Raw genomic sequence first — 23,244 nt, forward strand, 5'->3', positions numbered from 1 at the left:
CCTTCAAACGTGTAGTAGTAAACCCTACTACTGATACATTCATCCATTCATCAACAATAGACGCTCGCTCATTCGAACCCACCAACTCCAACCAGCCATTCCCTCAAAACGCTCAACCCTTCCTTAAAGCCCAGCCTCCCTTTCAAGCCACCCAGCACCTAACCTCCTACATGACCACACACGATCCCCAAGATAGTCACTGCGCCTTGGGCGGGTACATCTTTCCGTCCTTCTCCACCTGCGGCGTGCAGCTGCATCGCTCGCTCTCGGGGATCGAGTCCATGACGGACGGGATATGGCTGCCACAGCCGAACCAGCTGGTCTTTTCTGTTGGAGGGTTAGTTTGTTTGGTTTGGTTTTGCTGTTGAGGCATATCGATTGGGTAAGGTATGGAGGTGCGAGGGATAGATGGTTAGATAGTGATGAGGGGTAGGGTCCGTACGGCAGGTAGAGCAGACTGCTTTCATACACATTTTGGTTCGTTTGTTTGCTTTGGTTTTCTGGTCTTGAGATTGGGGTTTTGGATGTGATAGATTCGATTGTGAGGGAGGAGGACTGGGGTGGGAGATGTAGAGGAAGATATATACAAGGGAAGGAAAGGAGGGGAGATTTCCGGCAATTCAGGAACAGGTTACCATTGAGGAAAGAAAAGTGGAGAGATCGGGGTCTTAGTCAGCGGTACCTCGTCTTCGCCGAAGTCGCGGGTTTCATTCAAGATGGAGTCCCCGAGAAGTTTGACTCTTCTGACTGTTTATGGAGACAGTTTGTTTTCTAGTCTACTTGGCTGTGATTGTGACTGGTCACTGGAGAGAAAACAAAAACTAAAAGAGAAGTCGTGGCCGTTCTTATTCCTATCTATTCTGTGACTCGTCAAATCAAATATCTTCGGTGCAATGGTACATCGTGAAAGGTCATTACTACATTACAGCTTCACCGTCCGGTCGGATCCAGGCGCGCAACATGCTGGAGCTGGCTCCGGGTGCAGTGTCGACTGGTTGAAGGCCTGGTTTGACGGGGGAACGTCGAGCGCGGGATTCTTCGTGAAGAAGCCGTCGGGTCTCAGCATCACGCTGACCCGCTCCATCGGCATGACGGGGAAGTCTTCGATCCGGGGGTTGTGGGTTAAGCCGAATGCTGTTGGTTTACGTTAGATCTGGCTATCCAGTCAAGTGGGTGTAGGTGTAGGAGTGGGGACTTACTATGCCAAAGCACCACGTCGTCATTCTCCACCGAATCCTTCCGCGCCACCCACTTCTCGACGCCCTGGCTTTCCTTACTTTGGTTCGTGAATTCGCCCGCCGCGTAGAGCTCGCCGTCTTGATACTTCGTCACCCAGATTGGCTTCGTCGCGAACCCGGCTCGCTTCACGCCGTACGATCGCGGACTGGCCAGGAGCATCTGCGCGGGCGACGTCTGCAACTTATACGCGATGGGTTTGTAGGTGATGGGGTTGATGTGGGAGTCGTTTCGGATCTTGAACACACGGTGACGATCCACGCTCGTGTTGGCGGTTCCGCTGGTCTTCAGGACCGTTTGCTCCGTGGTGTAGCCCACGTTGTACGGGTTATTCTCGTCCTCGGGCATCGGCACGCTATCTTCGTAGTAGACCGTGTTGTGGAACCCGTCGAGAGCGGGATCCATCCGGAACGAGAACATATGCTGATGGTACGGCGCCATCACGCCGGGTCCGACGTTCGTGCCCCATGGGACGGTGGTGCCGAAGGTCTGGTTGTCGAAAGGCACGGTGGAGAGGATGCCGGTGGCGCGAACCTCGAGCTCGATGTTGGCCGCTTGGTCGAAGATGAACGCGAAGATGTATTCGTAGTTGGCAACGGTGCAGACCATTTGCACCACGAGCTGTCGGTTGCGGACGACTGTTGCGGTGCCGGTGCGGTAGTTTGTGTGTTTGTGTTGCAGGCCGTTGTCTTGCTCGTGGAGACAGATGACGTTTTTGAGGAGAACCGGGTTGCCTTTGGCGTCGGCACGGTAGCCGTCGAAGTACTTGATGTGGCCGAGACAGTCGCAGCCGAGGGATAGCTGGTTGGCTGTGATGCCGAAGCCGACGTCGCCGACGTCGAATGCCTGTTTGCGGTGGTAGGGTGCGCGGGGATCTATAATGGTTAGAATCGGCTAGTAAAAAGGGTGATGTAGGTACATGCCTCCGTATGGGACAGTCATCTCAGACACTGAAAGTCGGTAGAATACGTTGCGTTGGTCATACGTTAGGTTGTGAATGACCAGACCCTCTCGGCTGTTGAAGCCGACCCGGAACTTCCACTTCTGCCACGAGACCAGATTATCGTTTACAGTGAACGAGGCGCCTTGCGGCTGTTGCACGATGTAGGGCTTCAGGTCGGTGCGCAGCGGCTCCTGTAGCAGATCATGTGCGTATTGGATGGTCTCGACCGGCTTCCACGGTTGAGTTTCGGTAGTCTGAGAGTCAGGACCACCAGGGAGGTAGTCCATGCGCACGAGCTCCCGAGTGATGCCGTCGAAGACGGGAGAGAATTTGCAGGGCAGCGAGTAGTGGTTGTTCTCGGGATGGTCCGTGGCCACGATGTACATGTAGCATTGGAACAAGCGACGGTGTTCCTTCGGATTATCGGTGCCATAGATCCAGGGGTCATTGCAGACTGTCACTCCGGCAGGAAGCTGGAGTTTAGCCACTTCGGTCTTGACGGCCGGGTGCTGGAGACACATGGCCTCGATTTCGACGAGCTCGTCGGCATCGACGGGGCCCTGGTCAAGTTAGTACTTTGTCCAGTCAGTTCATGAGTGTAGAACACACCTGGATCTCCTTCGGCAGCTCTTTGGCATAGAGTATTGACCGCGTTCCAGCGTTCAACAGTGCCTTGAAGAAGGCACCATTATCCGAGCGATGAAAAAGGACTTGCAGCAACCGAGCCGGTCTAGGAGGAAGTGGCTTGCCCAATCTCTCGGCTTCGATGAAAGGGACAACTTCCTTCTTCGTTGGCTCCTGGATATCGATCTTCTTGTACCGCAAATTGACCCCCGGAAAGGCCGCTGCCAGGATCTTGGTGGCCAATTGGATCTCCCCAGGGGTGATGCCGTCAAAAGGATGTGGTAGTGTGCCCGTCATTGTGAGTTTATTGTTTCATTGATGTTAGAAAGTGGTAGGAAAAGAGAACCGCAGGGGGAAGGCCGAGTGGCAAGCGTCTTTATATAGATGCCGGAAGCAGGTGGAAGAGAGTTGCACCCCCTCGTGGATCCCTTACCTGATAGACACCCGCTTCCCCAGGCCAAGACATGTCCCCGCTCTGATTGGCCCGCAACCGACCCGGCGTATCTGTTTCCCTATATGGACTAGTGTCAACGTCGATACGGGTCACGGGATCGCCAGTTTGGCCTGTTTGCACTGAATACTTTCCTATCTGCCATTCGGTCTTCCCTCCGACGTCCCCGTGATTGGTGCCTCGCGCCGTCGATCGATTGATAATAGCTGTATGCGCTGTGCTACCAGCACATTATTTTTTCCACCGTTGCTGACGATGATGCGACTCTGTCCTACGCGAAGAAATAACCAACAGATGGTGAACAGGCGAGCTCCCCATGTGGAGAACTCTTTTCCGGGGAAACATGATCTCGTTCCTCATGAATTGACAAGAATTCCACCGAGGAAATCAAGGAGAGCGAGGAGAACATGAGGGCGTCCTCGTAATTGTGTACATCCAGATCCAGACTGTGCAACCATAGGCATAAGGCACCAAGGCATCTACATCATCTCCTTATCTTATCGGTGCACTTTGCGGGGTCGCTGACTCATCACTCATTACCGCCTCTGCGTCGCCAACGAGATCAACAAAATGGTCCTCTTCAACACAAATGCCAAAAGTCCCCGCGACATGTACTATGGACCGTTCGCAACGTATAAAGCGGACCTCGAATGCGTACGTCAGCATGCTTCCCGGGTCTTCTTTAATCGACTGAATTCTAACCGCTCGCAGCTGTCAACGATGTCGATCTCGAAAGGTCAAATGCTCCGGCACACATCCCTGCGACAAATGTCGTCAGCGTCGCCAGGAATGTGTCTTTGAGGAGGACCGGAAGATTATGGTCTCCGAGGAGTACTGCCCCCTTCTCACCTTGAAGCTTCAGGCAGTCAATTAACGTGTATAGCCTGTTTTTATCCTTGCAGCGACGAGTAGAGGAGCTTGAAGGCACGTCGTCACCGCCGCGTCGGAAACGAGCGCGTACGTTAAGGAATAGCACTCCGCCAGAGCAAGATGACCGTATGTTTCTTGATTACTACGGTGAATTTTCAGCTCACTTATATGTCAGGTCGTTCATCGGAGCCTCCGAAAGAGTTGACGCCAGAACCCCCGGAAGGCTATCGTTATGATGACCGATTTGCTTCTAACCCATTGGTCTCTCCATCGACATACGTCAAGCAGTCCGGTCGAAGACAGCGCGTGTGGTGTATGTATGTGCCGCCTCAACTCGACGTCCAGACTAACCATCCCAGTATTTCTGGGTCCCACATCAACCTGGTCCTTCAGTCGTCGCGTTCTCAGTGTCATTCAAACGCGTTTAAATCCCAACCATTTCGCTCCCATCCCCACCCCAGTGGATGGCGATGCCTATCAAATCCACTGGCGCAAGGCCAGCTCGGAAGAGGCTCCCGATATCAGTGGGCTTCCCTCGCTAGAACATGCACTTTACATTCTCAACACCGTCCAGTTTCATTTTGGTCATCTATATCGGATGTTTGACGAGACTGAGTTCTTGCGCCACCTTTACGGCTTCTACGAGAATGCCGCGGAGAAAGTGCAAGAAAGTCGTCTTTGGTACATCCAGTTCCTGGTCATTTTGGCTTTTGGTGATGCATTCTTGGCTCCTGTGCGCAAGGCAAATAACACGGCCAGTTGGACGAAATTCTTCTCCCGCGCGATGTCACTTTTGCCAGATACTACGGGCTTGTGGCAGGAGCCTACGTTGGCGATTGAAGTCCTTGCTTTGATTGCACTATATCTTCACTCTATTGATATGAGGGACAACTCATATTGCTACGTAAGTCATGCCATTAGTTTAGCTATGTTGAATGTGGCGCTGACCGTTGCAGATCGGGCAAGCAATGCGGGTGGCACTAGTGGAAGGGTTTCATCGCGCGCTACCAGTCGAGCAACTCGGCCAGAAATTAGTTGACAGGTGTAGCAATATCTGGTGGACGGTTTACATTTTAGACCGCAAGTTCTCGTCTCTGCAGGGTTCGCCAAACTCTGTAAACGATGAGGATATTACCACGGCTCTGTATGATGCCCGATTGGGTTCTGACAAGGAGGCTGCATTGAGTCTCCATGTGAAGATCTCTCAGGTGATTACTCGTGTGCTCAACAGTAAGCGTTCTTGACTCGTCCCATTCGTGTCCGCCTCTAACAGCAATAGCGGTGTATAGTGCCGATGGGAGGCTAGGCGGCAGATTTCTCCGCAAAGTGCGGTCTGTCTTGCATGAGATGACCGATCTCTCTCGGGAATTAGAGGAGGTTTTTGCCCATCGCTTTTCTAACTCGGTTGATGCCCTATCGGGAGTAACCACACGATTGACTCTGTCTTGCCACCTGGTACGTGTCCCCTCCATCAGACTCAAAACTCAAGCTGACACGACCAGTGCATAATCGTCACCACCCGCCCCCTCGTACTCAGTCTTCTCTGGGAACGACTCAGCTGTTTCGAGGAGGGCGACGTGTTCCGAACACTCTCATCCCCTGTCCGCACACTTCTCGAAGCATGCACCGATTCCGCCACCAAATCATTACGGATCCTATCTGCACTCCGTGATCAGAACATCCTCGGTATGCACCAACTATCCCTACCCCACCACCTAACTCTAACCCAATCACTACCAGAAACCTTCCTCCCCTTCGACCTCGAAAACCTCTTTTCCTCCTTCTTCGTCCTCTCCCTCATATCCGCCATCCTCCCAGACACCCTCCCGGACCCCAACTACCGCGAAATGGGCTTCAGCCTCCTCGATGAGATGATCTCACGCGGTAACCGCGTCGCACAGATCCGCAAGTCCGAGATCGAGCTGCTCGAGGAACTCTTCCAGCCCATGACACAATCATATATGCATCGCACCCAGCCCGGGGCGAATGCACTCGCGCATGTCATGGCCCCGTTAGCCCCGAGTCAGCTTCCCGAGCAGGTCAACACCCCGATGACCGCGTTGGATACGACAGTCCCCACTTCGGCGATGCCGGCTGGTCAGGAGGAGGATTTAGGGTTTGACTGGCGAGATCTGGGTCTGTCGATGGATCATATGCTCTCGGTGACGGATCAGTTGGATGCAAATAATTTGATCCTGGATGCGGAGCGGGAGGGGCTGCAGGCGGATTTATGGTTGTGGAGTGATAATCCTTGAGTTTGGGGGATATACCTCTGATTTTGCAGTTATTATACCTATATGGCATTTAAAACGGGAGTTGTCAATAAGCTACTTCCATGTCAAGATAATCTTACCTCTTCATGCAGCTGGAAAGCGTCATAATTGTGTCTAAAGTGTATGAAGATATATATTTCGTACCAAAGCACAGGTGGGAAATTACCACAATACCAGCCCATGATAAAACGCTTTGATTAGATACTAACATATCATAACCTCTAAAGAATAATACTCAATTGATTCCCTTCAGAAATGAGCATTCTGAAAAAATGAAAAGGGGAAAATACCCTGCCAGTCAACCAAGCCATTATTTGTTTGTCCTGTTTGCCACATTCCAGCTAACAGTCTTGGTGCGATATTCACACCTTGGTGCCCAATTTATAAGGCACTAAGGCACACAAATCCACCATAAAGGCCCGGCATTGTCAGAACAGAATCACCACAGCCACAAACTAAACCTGCTAGCCAGTCCGAGCCAAGATTTCCTACACATCCTATCTCTGTAGCAGTCTTATCCGTACAGAAAGAGAGGGGTTATCCGACGCACGGCACCCCCGCCTTGGCATCTACATTCTTCCACCAGTAAGATCAGTTAAGCATAGAAGATGTACATATACCAAGCCCAGGGGATAGAATAGAAAGGTAGATATAACAATGAGATACCCCTCATCACGCGCATGAATTCTTTCCGGATCAAATTAGTAGGTCAGTCTGCTAACCATATCACTCTACTTCATCGACTATGTCGCTCGCAGCGCACGCGCAAGACCTTTCCGCCTCGCTGGCAAAGGCAGGCCTCGTGCCTGGCTCGGCGCCGCTCATCCCTGATGCCTTCACGCCCAGCACGCAAGTGACGGTCAGTTTTGGAGAGAAGGTTGTTCAGTTAGGAAACTTGTTTCGCGCCAGTGAGTGTAAGACAGCACCGAGCGTGGAGTTTACGGCTGAGGTGAGATTGTTCATTCATTTTCTTTGTTTGCAACGCTTTACTATTTCCTATTCGAAGAGATTATAGACAGGGTATTTTTGAGCGAAAGAATGAGTGATAGATAGCTGACCGAATTGAACTTGGATCATGCTTGTAGCAGGGCGTGGATGCTTCGAAACGATACACGCTTCTCCTTGTCGACCCTGACGCGCCGACGCCCGACGAGCCGAAGTTCGCATACTGGAGACACTGGGTGCTCTCAGGGTTGGCGCCTTCTGGGGACTCAGACTCGAAGAAGGTACTGACGGAGTATTTGGGTCCTGGGCCGAAGGATGAGTGAGTGTTGTTTTAGTTTCTATGTGGCAGATGCTGGGATATGAGCATTGAGCTGATTGGTTATGATGCTAGGTCTAAACCCCATCGCTACCTGTACCTTCTGTTCAGAGAGCCTGAGGGATTCAATCTGAAGAAGGAAGATGTTGGGGGCGAGGAATTCGTGGAGAGACGTTCATTCAAGGCGGCGGAGTGGGTCGATAAGTATGGTTTGGTGCTTGTGGGCGTGAATTGGATGTTGGGGGCTGGGGATGGTTGGACTTCTTAGATAGGGTATAGATCTCTGCTACTATTTGAAATTGATGTTATGTAAACTGGTTATTCATTGGCTCAAAATGGTTTCTCTTAATAGAATAGGTGCGATTTGCGTATAGATTAAGCCCTTGACGAGATGTAACCTACAATGGGGGCAAAGACAAAGAGCGGCCCGGTAGTACAAGACATTGAAGCATGCGATCCTATTTTAAAATCGTATTCAAGGTCAGCTGACTGACTGGTTTAATCTCTTTGTCTACATCCATGTACCCTTATGTGTTGCAATGATATCTGATCAAATCGAGAATCGATTCATCAGTGGCGAAGTAGGCTAGGTATCTGAGGTTTTAGGAGGATTTGCAATTGATAGATATGGCCTCAAACATTAAAATCATTCTAGTTGCAGATCGCAATCTACACAGCTCCTATGTATAAATGGCCACCTGTTGAACACGATAGACTGAACAGAGCACGGAATAATATACCTGGAGATATTACCTTACTATACTGTTACAATTAGTATATTCTCAATGAAATAGTGCTCTTAGCTAACGTGTTTGGTTTCCTTTACAGACCAGGGTATCAATGGCTGTACTACCACAAGGGATTTCAGTCATTGATAAACAAAGGGGATCGTCAAATAATACAGTGACACAAGATCTACTCAATAGCCTCAATAAGCTTTTTCAATAGACCAGGGCCTTCTTTGTTCAGCCTTGTATCTTTCTTCTCCTGTCCAAAATAGATACTATGTAGTCCTAAAAATTTGCACCTAGTGGATAGGCTTAATTAAGATGAAATATAAAAACCTCTTCCAATCCAAGGTCTCGAATCTTCACCATGGCTTTACTATCCACTTTTCCATTTATGTAAAACATTTTTAATCTCATCAAGTCACTCGTTCAATCCATAAAACGCAGAATGAAGGTCCTTCACTTGATCTACCTCGGCTTTGTTGCCGGTACATATGCCGCTGCCATCGGAAACTTCAAAAACTCGACTGAGCACCTCGACACGGACAATACCGACACTGACGTCGATGACTGGCATCATGAGGAGGTAGTTGCCGGTGAATTCACATTCACCAAGAAACGCAGCCCGGTATGTCCTCTTGCCTCTCATACATGAGACAGTTACTAACAGCACCTCGCGATATCCAGACCTTGGAGACCAGATTTGTACGTTACTACGGCATAGTCCCGTCCATTTACTGATCACCTCTTGTCGATTATGTTTCTAATACATTGACTAGGGAATGCAAGATTGCCCCGCGAACAGGAGATGGGGTGATAGTTGCACGCCTTATAAATGCATGTGCAAGGACGAATATGGCTGTTGGTCTTGTAATGGGGCTCGGTATCGATGCCAGCCAGGTCCTCATAAGAAACCCGTCGTATGTTTGGGCAATTGAAATTTCTTTGATGTTTATGCATGTATATATGCTATTGGCGTGAAGAGAGTTGATGGTTTGGATGGTTGGTGTTATGGGTAGCTTTTCTGACTTGTTTAAGTTTAGCTTCTTATGGTTGTTAGTTAATGAGGCTGAGAATATGAAGTTTGTTGTTATGTTTATCCTTTATGGGAGTGAACATTCAACTGGAATAAAAATGTGTATGCAGGTCATCTGAATCTGAAACTCAAAAAAGTTTAAAACCAACCAGCTTGTCATAACACCTAATCGGTATGTCTTGATATTATTATCAATGATAACTTCAGCACCAGATCGCGTAGAAGAATCCAAGTCCCTATGATGATCATTTTAGCAACCTAAGCCTCATATCGAGCAAAACTAATACACTGTCAAGCACATATCATTGACTAATACTATAAGCAAACCATTCCCTACACTTATAGAGCCACTTCCTCTCGTCGTCGCCGAACAGCAAGAGTCGCAAACGGATCAGCAATCAACGTAGATCCAAAGCCCCGTGACCGTGGCTTCTTCCCCACGATCCTCAAGTCATATTTTATCAGAATATGGCATAGTACGACTTTGACCTCATTTGCAGCAAAGAAGCGTCTGGGACAGGAGTGTTTCCCTAATCCCTAGGATAAGTTGTCTGGGGAAGTTGTTTCGAGCTGCGCTGATGCTTTGTGGCCAGGTGATTCGCGTAGTTTGAGAAACCGATATGGGTCAAATGTTTTGGGGTCTGGATAGTAAGCCTCGTCCCATTGTCTTTCGGAGGATACCAGTATGCTGGATCCCTCAGGGATCACGGTGCCGTCGGATAGAAGGAGGGGCTCTTCTGCAACACGGCGCATTGAAACTAAATGATGGAAATGGATGGTTAGTTCTGGGTATTATTCAAGGATATTTAATGGGTGTTAGAAAGGGGACTAGGATCCTACCAAAACCAAGGGGTTTCAGCCTCTGACTTTCCTTCAAAACACTGTCCATCAATTTTAGGTGAGTCACCGTGAATTTATTCCACCCCTGCGGAAGAACAGCCTTTATTTCTTCTCTCAGAGCGTGTATCAACTCTTCACGTTCGGCCAGGTCATAAAGCACTTGTATCAGCATGTCAGAAGTCGTATGGATCGCAACGAAACTGAGCGTCAATTGGGTGTGAACAGGATTATAGACCTCCCCGCACATGGCCTCCTCGAAACATTCGATCGCGTCGAAGTATTTTCTCGGTATCTTTCCCTGTCTGAGAGCCTTTGTCTTCGCTATCTGTCGTTCGTGAATGATGGATTCCACGATCCTCGTGCTGTCACGTAAATATTTGCGTAGCCGGCGGCAAGAAGGCAATATTTGCGCCACCGGTTTCCGTAGGACACTAGGAACTATGCGCAACAATAGAGATGTTTGGACAATATCAATGGTGTAGTTTACTGCTATGTGTAGCCATGCAGGGTCTCGACAGATTGCTTCCCCGAGGAAGACTCGGGAGCTGACTTGAGCGATGATTTTGGTTATGCTTTGAGTTGGAGATATATTATGCCATTCTATCGGCTGTTAGAAGGAAATTATTATATATATCGCAAGGATAAACGAGAGATACGGATGGAATAGGGTACCAGGATTATCTGTCCACTCGGCATGCAAAACAAGGGCTGTTTCACCGGACAAGGCCGTGTTTACGTGCCCTTCAATAAAAATTTGTTATCATTCAATCAGATTTGCGACCTTGAGGAAATGACACTCTTACATAACATCTTCAGTAACTTGGTGCGCACCGCATTCTGGAACAAGCCATCCTCTCTAACGAATTCTTTTGTCGCTTCGAAACCAGGTATGTCTAGGTGCATCAAGTTCGCGAACGCTTTTCGGGGATTGAGAATCGGATTGTCACGTATTTCGTGAGCAAATTTAGGATGGAGGACAACTTGGTAGCCGGTATCCGTTATAATACCAAAGATGTTAGCCTAGAAGGCAATCGAAATTACCAAGTCGGTTAATTTAGGAATGTCCCCGGTGAGAAATCATGGAGCCACGTACTTTGGCAAGATCAGTTTTGACAAGCTTTCGTCCCTTTACTGAGAATCGCCATCTGGCTAAAAGGTCGGTAAGCTCATAGAATTTCGCTCCATTTATGAGAGGTATATTCTTCGGCGGGCCAGAGGAGCTGAGAACACGGAGGAGGATAACCAAGATGGAAATAAAAATTAGAGTGTTATATGTGGAGGACACTGAGAACAACTTCTCGACCTTGAGCATATTGTCAGTATTGATATCCATGACTAGCTTGTGTGCGTAGACCTCAAGTAGTGATTGGTATTGCTGCGATGGCAAGAGGAACAGGAAATGTTTAGGAATAATGATCTACCATCAATCTGCTGCGCCCTGCGATATACCTATAGGATGATTACACATGTGATGCGATTTCATATGCTTCCCGCAAATTTTTATATTTTTGAGTCACAGTGACAATGGACAGCATTGGGACTATTCTAATTCCGACTCGGACATGTATCATACATCAAGCCTTATTGCGAGGGAGCATCTAACGCGAGGACTGTTGCACATATCTGCAGGGTCTACATCTTACCTCTCCTAATCGCCAGCAGCGGCAGAGGTCTGACGCACTCTGCAGGATCATCAAATCTTGATTCCGGGAAGATGGGAAAATATCCAACCCGGTGACTGCCTAAACAAATCTAGTAAAAGGGGGTTGAAGGTTTCTGGTCCCTTCTAGGCAAGAGATGAATTTTAATTCCCTTTGTGACACGTGATACGCCGGTGAGCCACAAAGCATATCTGAGCCCCAATAGTTGTCAGTAGAGCTTCCACTTGCTCTGTAGCTGCATTTAGGAACTGTTTGGCTGGAATAATATCATCCGAACCGTGTAGTAGTTCAAATTTGAGCGCTGTAATCCGTAGCTTCCTGGCCGAGATAGAGCTATAAACTACGCAACGCACATTTCCTTAGCAGAAACAAGAAAATAAGTAGTGAGTAAGAATAGAAAGGAGAAAGATTGAAGAAGACAGAACAAGTTGTTTTGCTTCAATCTTGTTATCCGAGAGATGTGTCTAAAGAGAATGTTGGGATATTACGCCGACTCTTCAAGATATGCTTCTCTTCTAAGCCCCAAGACCCCATTAATTCAGGTCAAACTGCGATATAGCTGCGAATAATAACATAATAGTTGGTTTGTGAAAAGGAGAGCATATAAAAGCTTAGGTTCAGTCGGATCCGATCATGTGTCCTAATAAAAGGGATAAAGTACTAAAAGTACTAAACGAAAAGGAAGCCGGGCTACATCAGCCACAAAAATCAACAGAAAAAATGGTTCGTCACCTCATATCGTTTAGTGCAGTTATAGTTCAGGAACAAAGATGACGAAATAGTAGTCAGACCCGGGCATACGTAGACGGACCCACCTTTTTAGCACTAGACGTGGCCTGTGGATGTACCAGTTGAAATCTTTTCTTCTCGCCTATGAACCAAACGAACGTGTTAAGATGTGCTGTAATTCATGAATTATGATTGACATGGAGATTTGGTTCACGTGAAACCGGAATGCTATGATGTTGACATCGTTCATTGCCGATCCGGTGAGGCTGAGGCTGAGATTAACATGAAATGAACACTAGACGAACTACATACCATATTGAATAATGTATCTGCCTAGAAACGAACTAGACTGGCCGATAAGCTCTAGACTAGTCTGATTTTCGGCAAGAAATTTCGGCTCTAGTGAGTAGTCTCGACACCAATGGCCACGCCTAGTTGGCGTTGCGTCCAGAAATACCACAGCATAACGTACTTTCGAAGAAGTTCATGTTACGATAATGTGGCAATCTTTATTCATGCAGAGAGATCTCATCAAGCCAAGCCACAGTGAATTTCAATTCCCTGTTAGATCTGGTCAGGAATGTGCCGTCGCTGGGGGTACCGAGTACCCAGGGATGGCTGGTATGCTGGGCGGTGGATGCTGGCCAGAGACCGTAAACAATAGCCGGAACCAAGCCACAGTATAACATAAGTGGATGGGTCGATACTATTTACACTAACTTGTTGTTTTGCGTTTCATATATTGCTCGTCGCGTCGTCGGACTGGGGCTCTCTATTGACAGACGACTAGCTTTCGCCGGCAAGCAGCCCACCACACCGATTTTGGTTCTCTATTGCATGGTCAATATGGAGAGTCGGCGTAGCTGCTGACGATTCATCGCTTTTTTTATCTCCACTTGGTGGAAATCGCGTGGTCGATTCTGCGGCCTGGTTGTCGTTATAATACGCCCGCTTGATGCACCACGCTCATTGAATCAACACAGTCACTCTTTCTGATATTTCCTCCTCGCCCTCACTCCTTCATTTTCTACTGCTGCTAGAGCAGCGACCGTTCATTATGCAGTGGAGGTCATTCCTTCTTGTCATCTACGTTGCCCAGACAGCCCTGGGCCGGTCTCATATCCACCACCGTCGACACAACCATCACCAATATGTGGATCTTCATGAACCCGAAGCAAAAGCCGAGCTTGAAGCACGGCAGATTGTGAATTTCGACGCAGCAGTCAAAGTCAAGACAATCCTCGACCTAGAAATCGTCACCCTCACCACGATCATCGCCCAAGTTCCCACCGAAATCCCAACCACATCCACCGTCACCAGCGTCGTCTCAGAAACCGCAGTCCCGGAGACAAACGAAGACACCGCTCAGCCCCTTCTTAGTGCTAGCATCGACATCGGCATTGACGCACACAATATCATCCCTCACCACACGACCACAGCCACAGCAGCAGCCACGACCTCAACATCTACCGAATCCTCCGATTCCTGGACTACCCACCCTTCCAACAACCAATTTAGTACGACCGGCTTTGGCGCACGCACTAACTCCACCGGCACCGGGGTCAAGTACACCGGTAACGTCGGAAGCCCCTGGGGGAGCAACATCCTCGAAGTCAGCGCCGCCTCCGCCCATCAATACAAATACGTAGTGCAATTCACCCACAGCAGCAGTTCCGACTGGACCGTTGTCGTCTGGAACAAAATCGGCCCGGACGGCGAAATGACCGGCTGGTACGGCAATTCAGCCGTGAACTTTACCCTATCCGCCGGCGAGAAGCGATACGTGGCGTTTGACGAGGATAGCCAGGGAGCATGGGGCGCCGCGGAGGGGACGAGTCTGCCCACGGACGAGTACGGAGGCTACTCGTGTACGTGGGGAGAGTTCGATTTCGGGGACTACAAGAATGACTACTGGTCTGGGTGGGATGTTTCGGCGATTCAGGCGCAGAATGCAGGCCAGACAGTGCAGGGCATGAGTATCTGCGAATACGGCGACACTAAGTGCTCGTCCATCACTACTGGGGCTGGGAAGGTCGTCAACGCGTATGAGAGTGCGCAGGCATCTATCGATGGTATTGGAGGGTCGGTTGGACAGGGAGCTGTTCGGTTGGTCACTGTGCTGGATTATAGTGGGTGAGAGAGGGTTATTAACTGTAACCCTGTGCCTGTCTCTATTGGCTAGGTGCAGTCGTGTATAAAGATTCAATTTCGGCAGTATATACATTTGAGATACACGACTTGATTATATGATATGGGTTATTTGTGAAGTGCAATTAATAAAAATGTAGCGAATGTCTTAGGAAGACATGGCAGGGACGTTGATGGTCTTGATGGTCCACACCTTTCCACCCTCGCTAGAGCTGAGCCCCTCGTAGATGGCACCACCGGCACTGGCGATAGTGTCACCGAAAGTCGTGTCGGCAGAAGCCAGAATGAGTTCAGTGTTGAGGTACTGCTGGGGGTTGATGGTTCCGGTGCATCCGTTGTTGCACTCAGTGCCGGTGCCGTATCTGTGCTCTGTTAGCTGCTGACAACGTTGAAATACATTTATCCAACTTACCCTCTCATGTAAGGACCGGACTTGTAGGAGAAAGAGGACAAAGCCTCACCCGTCTTGTCATTGGTCACGGTCCTGGATAGCGGTATCCTGTTAGTATCAATCCACTACCTTTTCAGACAAAGGGAAGAAATTGACTTACTGAACCCAAGTATCCTGATCGTCCTGCAGCTCATATTCGATGCGGACATGGTCATCGCCCTTCACGACACCAGCATTGCCATCCAACTGACCGAAGCTACCGAACAGGCTGGCGCGCACGCACCATTCGCCCCGGCTGGCACCGCACCATTTGTTGCTCTCCCAGTCCTCAAGGGTGGTCTGGACCAGATCGCCCGTTCCGTTGCTCATACCGGGCCAGAGAAACAGCACGCCGTTTTGGGTGGCGGGGGCGGCGCCGGGGATCAGCGTCGTCACGGCCTTGGTGATGGTCGACTTGGTCGGGCCGAGGGAGACGCTTCCGCCCCAGGTGTCTTCGCGCTTGAGCTGAGTGACGGCCAGGGCAAGGGTAGGGATGAGGGCAGCGGTGGTGAGCTTCATTTTGGCTGGATTTGTCTTGTCTTGACTTGAAAATTGGGTTTGAGATCGGTGACACAATGGCTGGTGACAGTTCCCAAGTAAAGAAAGGATAGACAGTCGATCCGGGGAGAGCTTTATATATCCATAAATTAATAACGCTGATTCATCTCGGAAGGAGTACTCCGTGACTGGTCTACCAAGGACCAGCGCCAGGACATGTTTCACCGTCAAACCACGCCCTGAGGCCCTGAAGAACGCCAGCCATGGTGGACAGCCATTCAGGCCTCAGCCCTATTAGCGCGCTCGGTAGCTCCCTGCAATTACCGGACAGCCCCGCTGACCCCATAGCGAGACCCAGTTAATCCGAGGCGGACGGCGAATTATGCACGCATCGGGACATTAGCCGTGATTAGTGCGGATGGTGGTGTTTGGGAATGACACAGGTTGGGAGATGGACGTTTAGGCTTCGAATTAGAAGACTTAGGGAATTAATCAAATATTTTGAAGGAACCATCATCCGTTCTTCCGTTCCCTCGTTCTTCCGTTGACAAGTTCATTCAGGTTCGTAGAAGAGGTCTAGACCTAATATCCGTACTGTCAGGATGTGTTCGTTCATATTGGTATACGGTCACCTTGGACCATTCGATTTTATTCACTTTTTATCCTTCAAATTTATGACTTCTAGGAACTCCATAGTTTCCGCCCTTTCGTTGTACAGGGCGAGACTTAAAAACGCATTATTGCACTACTCCGTACTAATTCTGGTCTCTTTAGGTCAGAACAAGCTACTCGGTACTTTGCCATCACCAGCTCCGACATAAATAGACTTCTTCGGTCCCACCCGCCAATATCTTGATCTAGCGGTTCGAAGACCTTGAAGATTGATCTTTTTCTAACGCCCGGCTCACGCCATGTCAAATCAGCCCATCCCCATGACACGGAGGGACCCCCGGTTCAGTTTGCGAAGTCTCGACCTCCGGTGGAGTGCTTCAGATAGGAGTTACTATTGGTGGGATGAGTGTGCCAATAGCCCCTGTGTCATGCACGATAGGCTTTGTCGGCAATGGATGGCTCCGAGGGTTTGTGAGGTGATGTTTGTGCATAGTCATCTCCATCTTTATGCCTGATTTTACTCCGGAGAGAAGCACTAAAGAATGGTTGCCCGGATAGTCACAAAGCTAGGTTTGATAAACACGGTACTATTATTGATGCAAAGTGATCTGCCCGTCAAGCCCAATCGAAGGCGTATCTCAATGACCTCATTACCACCTCCCACTCAAAGCACGGCTCATCTTTGTCAGTGTGGTCGCCACCTAGAGCCAATGCGCAGAAGCAACCTCCCTTGGCACTGAAACTAATGCTAGTCCGGTCACCCCTGAGATCCCTTTGCTTCCACACCCCCTCAATTACCTCCCTTACATACTGGACCGCGTTGTTGTCCACCGTCGCTGCGATACGTTCCAATTGATGAAGGTTCTTCAATACGACAGCTCGATCCTCATCAATCTGTACGTGGCATGCAGCGATGAAATACGGCCACAAGAACACGGAGCGACCGGATTTCCCAGGCGGTGGAATGGGCACGCCAGCATTCATGAGACTGAGCAATATTGTGACGCTCTCTTTTACCATTGAATTCTTTTCAAAAGGGTAATCGGTATCAAGATATTGGAGGAGAATCAGTGCAGCATGGCGAAAGGCTTCGGCGGTGCGATTGACAGTTGGTATTGGAGGGGGATATTCAGTGATGGGATTAGAAACGGCGGTGATGGTGATAGGCGATGACAGAGGTTGGATCGACACGTGAAATTGAATAAGGTGAAGCAGGCGAGCCTGCGTTTCCCGTTTCCAGGCTCGGAGTGATGAACACTGATTTAGAGATTTGTGGTTTCTGCGATGACGAACCCGGTGACAGGTTTCTAGGATGATGGAGAGGAGCTCAGTCGAACAATTTGTGTAATTGTCGATCTCCTGTGGCGGTCGCGCGATCTTGGTCAGCCAATAAGTGCCTCCTCGAAACAGGAACTCTGCATCATGAGGATTCACAAGAGTGGTGTATGCAAGTACACTATGCGACGCGAGGAATCCTCCCAGGAAGGTGATTACGCCTGCACCTTCACCACTTGGTCCAGGGGTGGGTAACTCGAGGATGCGCCGCGCACCGTCTAAATGAGCGCGCCAGGCAGAGGTGAATCCGGGGCGATATGCAATATCGTTGGAGAATTCAGAGTGGCATAACATCAGAATGATTGCTAACATCTCAGTTTTTGACAACGAAAGGTTTGATAAGGCTGTTTGCTGGCTTGCTTGGTCTTTTCTGCTGGCAGATGCGATCGTTTGGGACAGCAATTGCAAAGTTGTGCTTTGATAATGCAACGCCGTGACTTTGAATTTATTGTCGTAGTGTTTTAATTGGTTTGCAGCGAGAGCGAGCACCGATCGCAGAACTAACGGCGATACCAACGAAATGGGGATGATGATCTGCCTGTAGCGATTCCTATCACCGTCTACGAGTCGACAGCCAGGACACATTCGATTGGCATCTACGACGTTAGTCAGGCCTAATTGAAGATGCAGAGAATTCCGTACAGAACTCAAATATTGGCATATCTGTGGCCGATAGATTAAGTCGGGGATAACTGATCAATGGTGGGAGCTGACATGCTCCAGTCCAGTCGGTTGGTGTCCGTAAATGAACACTGTCGTTGCGGAAGACTAAATTCTTTTTGTTTTCAGGTGCTTCTTGGGCACGACAGAGCTCGAAGTCATTCCATGTCGTATTGAGGAACAGAGACTCTGCTTGGTGTTCTGTGTCTTGGGGACCGACCACGTCATCAAATTCACAAAGGCGTTGAGCTTCCGTCGATGTCTTCTGTTCGGGCCATGTCAACTTGAGCCCGTAAATACACGACCTTTGTGCATCGCTACAGCGTTTACAGCTGGGTCTAGACTCTGTTCCCTCAATTTAGCTAGTGCTGATCCCAACTGACCGACGTGACGCACCGTCGCATTTGACCTTCCGCTGTCGGCAACAAAGGCAACCCGAGCGAGTACGGGTCGACTTGAATCGGCCGTAAAAAGGCTTGGACCGCTGAATAGAGTCACAATGAGTATTTGATGAGACAGACATTGCGATGTGCGAAATTGATGAAGGCAGATAATGGAAAACTGGGGAGTCGAGAGGAGAACGTTTTGGGTGACTCGATCGGCGTCTCCGCACGTGTCTTTCCCCTTGGCGTTAGTCTACTTCGTACTTTTGCCCTAATTGCTCCTGCTTCATCGACGATATCTTCACTTTCATTTCATCTTTCTGTTGGATGGTATTCTATTCACGTCTACAGTCTGGCCACAGGCGACTCATACTCGTCCACCAACCGAGCAACCTCTTTGCCCACCCCAAAACTGAAGACATAACCACCTCCTGCAACGCCGTACGCATGAACGACCTTCTGTCCATCGAGGGTTTCCCGTTCCACCCGAACTCCTCCCTCACGCTGAGGTCGAATTCCTACAATGTCTCGCACGATGGTGTAATCCTTGGGATCCGGGGACGGAAAGTCGTCGGGCAGGCTTTGGTGGACTCGTCGGATGATCTAAGTGCGTTAGCCAGTCTGAACTCCCTCTCGAATGCAGCGGAGAATATACATCAGTTCTAATATCCGGATTCACTTGCGTCTCGGTACTTCCAAACTGTTTAATCCCTCCAAGGACTGTGGTTCCATCCCCTCGCGCAAAGGCATAGGTGTAATTATGCCCATTGCGCACGAACAGCTTACCAAATTTCGATTTCACGAGGATTGTCTGACCGCGGACCTCCTGGACATTAGTATCCTTGACATCCTCTAATCTCAAGGGCCCAATACCCGCTGCATTGATCAAAATATCGTGGCCTATTCCTTTCAGATCCGCTAGGGAGCGCACTGTCGTACGCTGGAATTTCACACCTGTCGCCTCGAGTTTCGATCGCAGCCAGGGAAGAAAGACCATAGGGGTGAGAACAATCGTTCGATACTTAAATCCGACTGTTGTGCCAGGGAGTCGGTCTTCTTCGGGAATGACTCGAAATTCGGGCACCTTGCCCGCAAACCAAATCTGATCCAAGGTCTTGGTATCGCGGTATTCGTTCATTTCGATGCGCCGAACGCTAGATTCGGGATCGGACAGTGCGAGTTTCCACCAAACGGCTAAAGCGTTCAGTTGGAATTGTTGTTCCCGGGGAGTCGAACCATCCATGCCGGTCCAGACGGCACCTGCCCAGGGACTGGCCCATTCTTGGGAGTGCGGCTCGTCGCCGGGAAGATTGCGGGCGACGATTGTGATCTCGTGGTGACGAGGGAGCTGGCTGGCTATTGCCATACCAGTTATTCTAGGTGAAGCACCGTAAGTGTACACGGACACAATTAATTAGAATAGCACCACTCACCCAGCTCCCAAGATTGTTATTTTTGTCATCTTGATTTAGTTTAGATTGAGGTACTTTATGATGAACGATTATAGAACTACTTCCCATCGCCCAAAGCCCTTTATATAGCCTTCAATCCTCTTCTCCGGTCATGCCACCACGCAATCCAACAACAAATTGATACATTCACCACCATTCCTCTCAATAGGAAACCCCAAGCGACCGGTATCGGGCGCCTTTGCCCAAAAAACCCGTCGCATCAGCAGACAAACCGGCTACAGATACCCGGTCATCCTTCGCTACAAAATAAAAACGATTCATAAGTTGTAAAGGTCCCAAAATCATGCCCCGCCTCCCAAGAATATCTTATCAGTGCTTATCTCGCTTCCGACATCCCTGGCTGGGTGATTTTCGTATTTAGCGTCTTCGATGGATCCTTCCCCGAAGCTGTTCCCTAATAATGGCCCAGATTCGGTTCATGACCCGGACTAGCGCAAAGATACTCCGTGCGGGGTGCATTCCTAGTCCATTAATCCTCTTTCCCAATTGGCTTTTAAGGCTAGCAAAGGTACCGGGCCGGTAGTTATAACAATGTGTGGTGGTTCCGGTGGGAGATTTCGGGGGCAAGCAGAGGCGAGATACATACTCTCTTTCTCTGTTGGCTTGGTCAGTGGCTGCGACAAGGTTTGGGAGATAGAGAACTAGATCTGGTACGGAAATAAATCACGGGTTAGTGGTTATATTCGAGCTTCAACACGCTGATTCAAAAGTTTTATAAATTCGAAACTGTCGCGCTCCCAAACTGATTCTGACATGGAAATGCCAGACAGTGCAATTGATGAGTTCTTCTTGTTTGTCACTCAGATTTAGAGATTGGTCTCGAGAATATTATCGTCCGTGCTTCAAAATGGGAGCACCTATTGAGCGAGAAGACAAGAAGAGCTCCATTCAAGAATCTCGGACTCCCAGCGGGGCTAACGATACACTCTCTACTGGCGTGGTTCTTTCGCCAGAATATGACGAGTATCTGCGCCTCAGTGAGATATTCAAGGGCGACCGACTGCAGAAACTTGTGCGGAAGCTCGAGTAAGGGTCCAAGAGCGACGTCTCTATAACAATTCCGAAACTGACAAGAGTCTAGTTTGCGAATATTACCTCAGTTGATTTTCATCTACTTGCTCTCGTACGTGGACCGGAGCAACGTGAGTACCAACCGTTCCCTGGGTCAAATACCACCGTACTGACGGTCCAGGTCGGAAATGCCAAACTATTTGGGGCCGAAGAAGATATGAACCTTAGCAGCCAGCAATGGAATACCGGGTTAAGTGTGTTCTTCGTTACCTATGCACTTGGGGGCACGTAAGTAGGAGGTCAATAAAATAACAGTCAACAGATCACGCTGACACTAGGTTCTAGCCCATCTAACATCATCCTTAAACGAGTCGGGCCCAAAATTTGGCTTCCTGCTCTATTAACCCTCGTCGGTCTGATTCTCGTCTGTTCCGGTCTACAAAGCAACTACGCCGGCTGGATCTCCTTCCGCATTATCCTCGGTCTCGTCGAAGCCGGCATGTTTCCCGGTTGCAGCTACGCCTTAACCGCATGGTATTCTCCCCAGGAGATCCATTCACGTATGTCCATCTTCTACTCCGGTGCCTCTCTCGCCGGTGCATTCTCTTCCATATTAGCCTACGGTATTGGTCAACTAGACTACACATGGGGATACCGCGGATGGCGCTTCATTTACGTGATTGAGGGTGTCTTCACATTCTGTGTCGGTCTTACGTCGTTCTTCTTCATTTACCCGTCCCCGGCCAAGTTGGGAGCCTGGCTCAGCGACGAAGAGCGCCAGTTCCTTCTCCTTCGACATCGGTACTCCGCTGGCGGTGAAACTGGCGTTGCCGAAAAGGAGGGCTTCTCGATGCGCTACGCAAAGCAGTCCTTCCGGTCGTTCCACGTTTACGCCATCACGGCTATGGAGCTGACGTTGTGTGTGGTTGTCTATGGGATTTCTTTCATTCTGCCTACTATTATCGCGAACTTGGGTTACTCGGCGGCTCGAGCTCAGGCGTTGACTGCACCCCCGTATGTCTTTGCCTGCGTGGTGACGGTGTTGTTTGGATACGCTTCCGACCGGTTCCAGCAGCGCATGATTTTCGTGCTTTTACCGAATCTCATGGCTGCTGTGGGGTGCGCTATTATCATGGCCAGTGTGCGATACCCACATGTCGAGGGCGTCACGATGTTTGGATGTTTTCTCATGGCAGGTGGGCTTTATCCGATTCCGCCGGCCGTCACGGCGTGGATTTCCATCAACACGGCAGGCTCTATGAAGCGGTCTGTTAGTATGGCTTTGATGATCTCGATAGGTCAATTGGGTGGGGTGAGTTATCCTTTATGTGATATTTCGTAAACAGCTACTAACGTGACCAGATAATGGGCTCTAATATTTTCATCGCTAATGAAGCACCACAGTACCCTATTGGCTTTGGTATCTGCCTGGCTCTTTTGGTGGTATTTGGGGTTATATGGCCGGTGATCTACTATTTCATTCTGAAGCGTATCAACGCTGAACGTGCTGCGATTCCGGTAGACGAGATTCACGCCAAGTACACGGAGGAGCAGTTGGCGGATATGGGCGATGAAAGTCCGATGTTTCGATATGCTACGTAGACAAGCTTTTGATTTTTGGGCTCGATTATGGAACGAATAGGTATATAGCATGATGTATGTCATTTCTTCTACTGAATGAGTGAGCCTTCCTCAGGAGATTCTCTTGCAGTTGTTTCTTCCTCGATACTCTTTGTCTCTAGTATGCAAATAGTCGGCGACAATGTCAGCAAATGGTCCCATAACTCAGTCGGTTAGAGTGCGGAGCTAATAACTCCGAAGTCGAGAGTTCGAGCCTCTCTGGGACCATTTATTCTTTTTTGTTTTTTTCGATTGTGATTTTAAGCAATAGAAACATTCTGGTTGAAGACGGACGGAGTGGGTCCGTGGATATATCTAAATTTTTTGTGGGCGGATTGGATACAGGGTTTGGTTTTAATTGCGCTTGGTTTTCTACTCAGCTCTGGACCATTCAAATATAGCCAGATGATACAGTCTCAAAGA

General features: G+C 49.3%; 9 protein-coding genes across 9 annotated transcripts; 5 read left to right on the top strand and 4 right to left on the bottom strand.

Moving 5' to 3' along the window:
• Positions 1-922: 922 nt before the first annotated feature.
• KD926_010954 (copper amine oxidase) lies at positions 923-3,100 on the bottom strand (the record flags this gene model as incomplete). Its single annotated transcript, XM_053103370.1, has 4 exons — positions 923-1,134; positions 1,200-2,111; positions 2,244-2,739; positions 2,789-3,100. 4 exons carry the CDS (start codon positions 3,098-3,100, stop codon positions 923-925), a joined length of 1,932 nt encoding a protein of 643 aa, XP_052953279.1.
• Positions 3,101-3,824: 724 nt separating this feature from the next.
• On the top strand, positions 3,825-6,379 carry KD926_010955 (putative C6 transcription factor; the record flags this gene model as incomplete). The annotated part of the gene is made up of 8 exons (XM_053103371.1): positions 3,825-3,908; positions 4,157-4,250; positions 4,300-4,437; positions 4,484-5,028; positions 5,081-5,354; positions 5,404-5,579; positions 5,627-5,810; positions 5,865-6,379. 8 exons carry the CDS (start codon positions 3,825-3,827, stop codon positions 6,377-6,379), a joined length of 2,010 nt encoding a protein of 669 aa, XP_052953280.1.
• A 763-nt stretch (positions 6,380-7,142) lies between these two features.
• KD926_010956 (YbhB/YbcL family Raf kinase inhibitor-like protein) lies at positions 7,143-7,926 on the top strand (the record flags this gene model as incomplete). The annotated part of the gene is made up of 3 exons (XM_053103372.1): positions 7,143-7,346; positions 7,483-7,661; positions 7,734-7,926. The coding sequence occupies 3 exons, from the start codon at positions 7,143-7,145 to the stop codon at positions 7,924-7,926; spliced, it is 576 nt and encodes a 191-aa protein (XP_052953281.1).
• A 908-nt stretch (positions 7,927-8,834) lies between these two features.
• Positions 8,835-9,127, top strand: KD926_010957 (uncharacterized protein; the record flags this gene model as incomplete). Its single annotated transcript, XM_053103373.1, has 2 exons — positions 8,835-9,014; positions 9,074-9,127. The coding sequence occupies 2 exons, from the start codon at positions 8,835-8,837 to the stop codon at positions 9,125-9,127; spliced, it is 234 nt and encodes a 77-aa protein (XP_052953282.1).
• Positions 9,128-9,959: 832 nt separating this feature from the next.
• Positions 9,960-11,595, bottom strand: KD926_010958 (cytochrome P450; the record flags this gene model as incomplete). Its single annotated transcript, XM_053103375.1, has 4 exons — positions 9,960-10,180; positions 10,263-10,700; positions 11,066-11,282; positions 11,356-11,595. 4 exons carry the CDS (start codon positions 11,593-11,595, stop codon positions 9,960-9,962), a joined length of 1,116 nt encoding a protein of 371 aa, XP_052953283.1.
• Positions 11,596-13,709: 2,114 nt separating this feature from the next.
• Positions 13,710-14,789, top strand: KD926_010959 (putative allergen Asp F4-like; the record flags this gene model as incomplete). Its single annotated transcript, XM_053103376.1, has 1 exon — positions 13,710-14,789. The coding sequence occupies one exon, from the start codon at positions 13,710-13,712 to the stop codon at positions 14,787-14,789; it is 1,080 nt and encodes a 359-aa protein (XP_052953284.1).
• Positions 14,790-14,948: 159 nt separating this feature from the next.
• On the bottom strand, positions 14,949-15,749 carry KD926_010960 (uncharacterized protein; the record flags this gene model as incomplete). Its single annotated transcript, XM_053103377.1, has 3 exons — positions 14,949-15,162; positions 15,213-15,284; positions 15,352-15,749. The coding sequence occupies 3 exons, from the start codon at positions 15,747-15,749 to the stop codon at positions 14,949-14,951; spliced, it is 684 nt and encodes a 227-aa protein (XP_052953285.1).
• Positions 15,750-16,955: 1,206 nt separating this feature from the next.
• On the bottom strand, positions 16,956-20,180 carry KD926_010961 (uncharacterized protein; the record flags this gene model as incomplete). Its single annotated transcript, XM_053103378.1, has 6 exons — positions 16,956-18,271; positions 18,390-18,600; positions 18,732-18,819; positions 19,092-19,321; positions 19,374-20,094; positions 20,152-20,180. The coding sequence occupies 6 exons, from the start codon at positions 20,178-20,180 to the stop codon at positions 16,956-16,958; spliced, it is 2,595 nt and encodes an 864-aa protein (XP_052953286.1).
• Positions 20,181-21,037: 857 nt separating this feature from the next.
• Positions 21,038-22,803, top strand: KD926_010962 (uncharacterized protein; the record flags this gene model as incomplete). The annotated part of the gene is made up of 5 exons (XM_053103379.1): positions 21,038-21,216; positions 21,272-21,332; positions 21,383-21,489; positions 21,547-22,513; positions 22,564-22,803. 5 exons carry the CDS (start codon positions 21,038-21,040, stop codon positions 22,801-22,803), a joined length of 1,554 nt encoding a protein of 517 aa, XP_052953287.1.
• Between the last annotated feature and the right edge of the window lie 441 nt (positions 22,804-23,244).

This window comes from Aspergillus affinis (genome assembly GCF_023601865.1).
Source record: "Aspergillus affinis strain CMG 70 chromosome Unknown NODE_89_length_159264_cov_88_822291, whole genome shotgun sequence".
Taxonomy (NCBI): domain Eukaryota; kingdom Fungi; phylum Ascomycota; class Eurotiomycetes; order Eurotiales; family Aspergillaceae; genus Aspergillus; species Aspergillus affinis.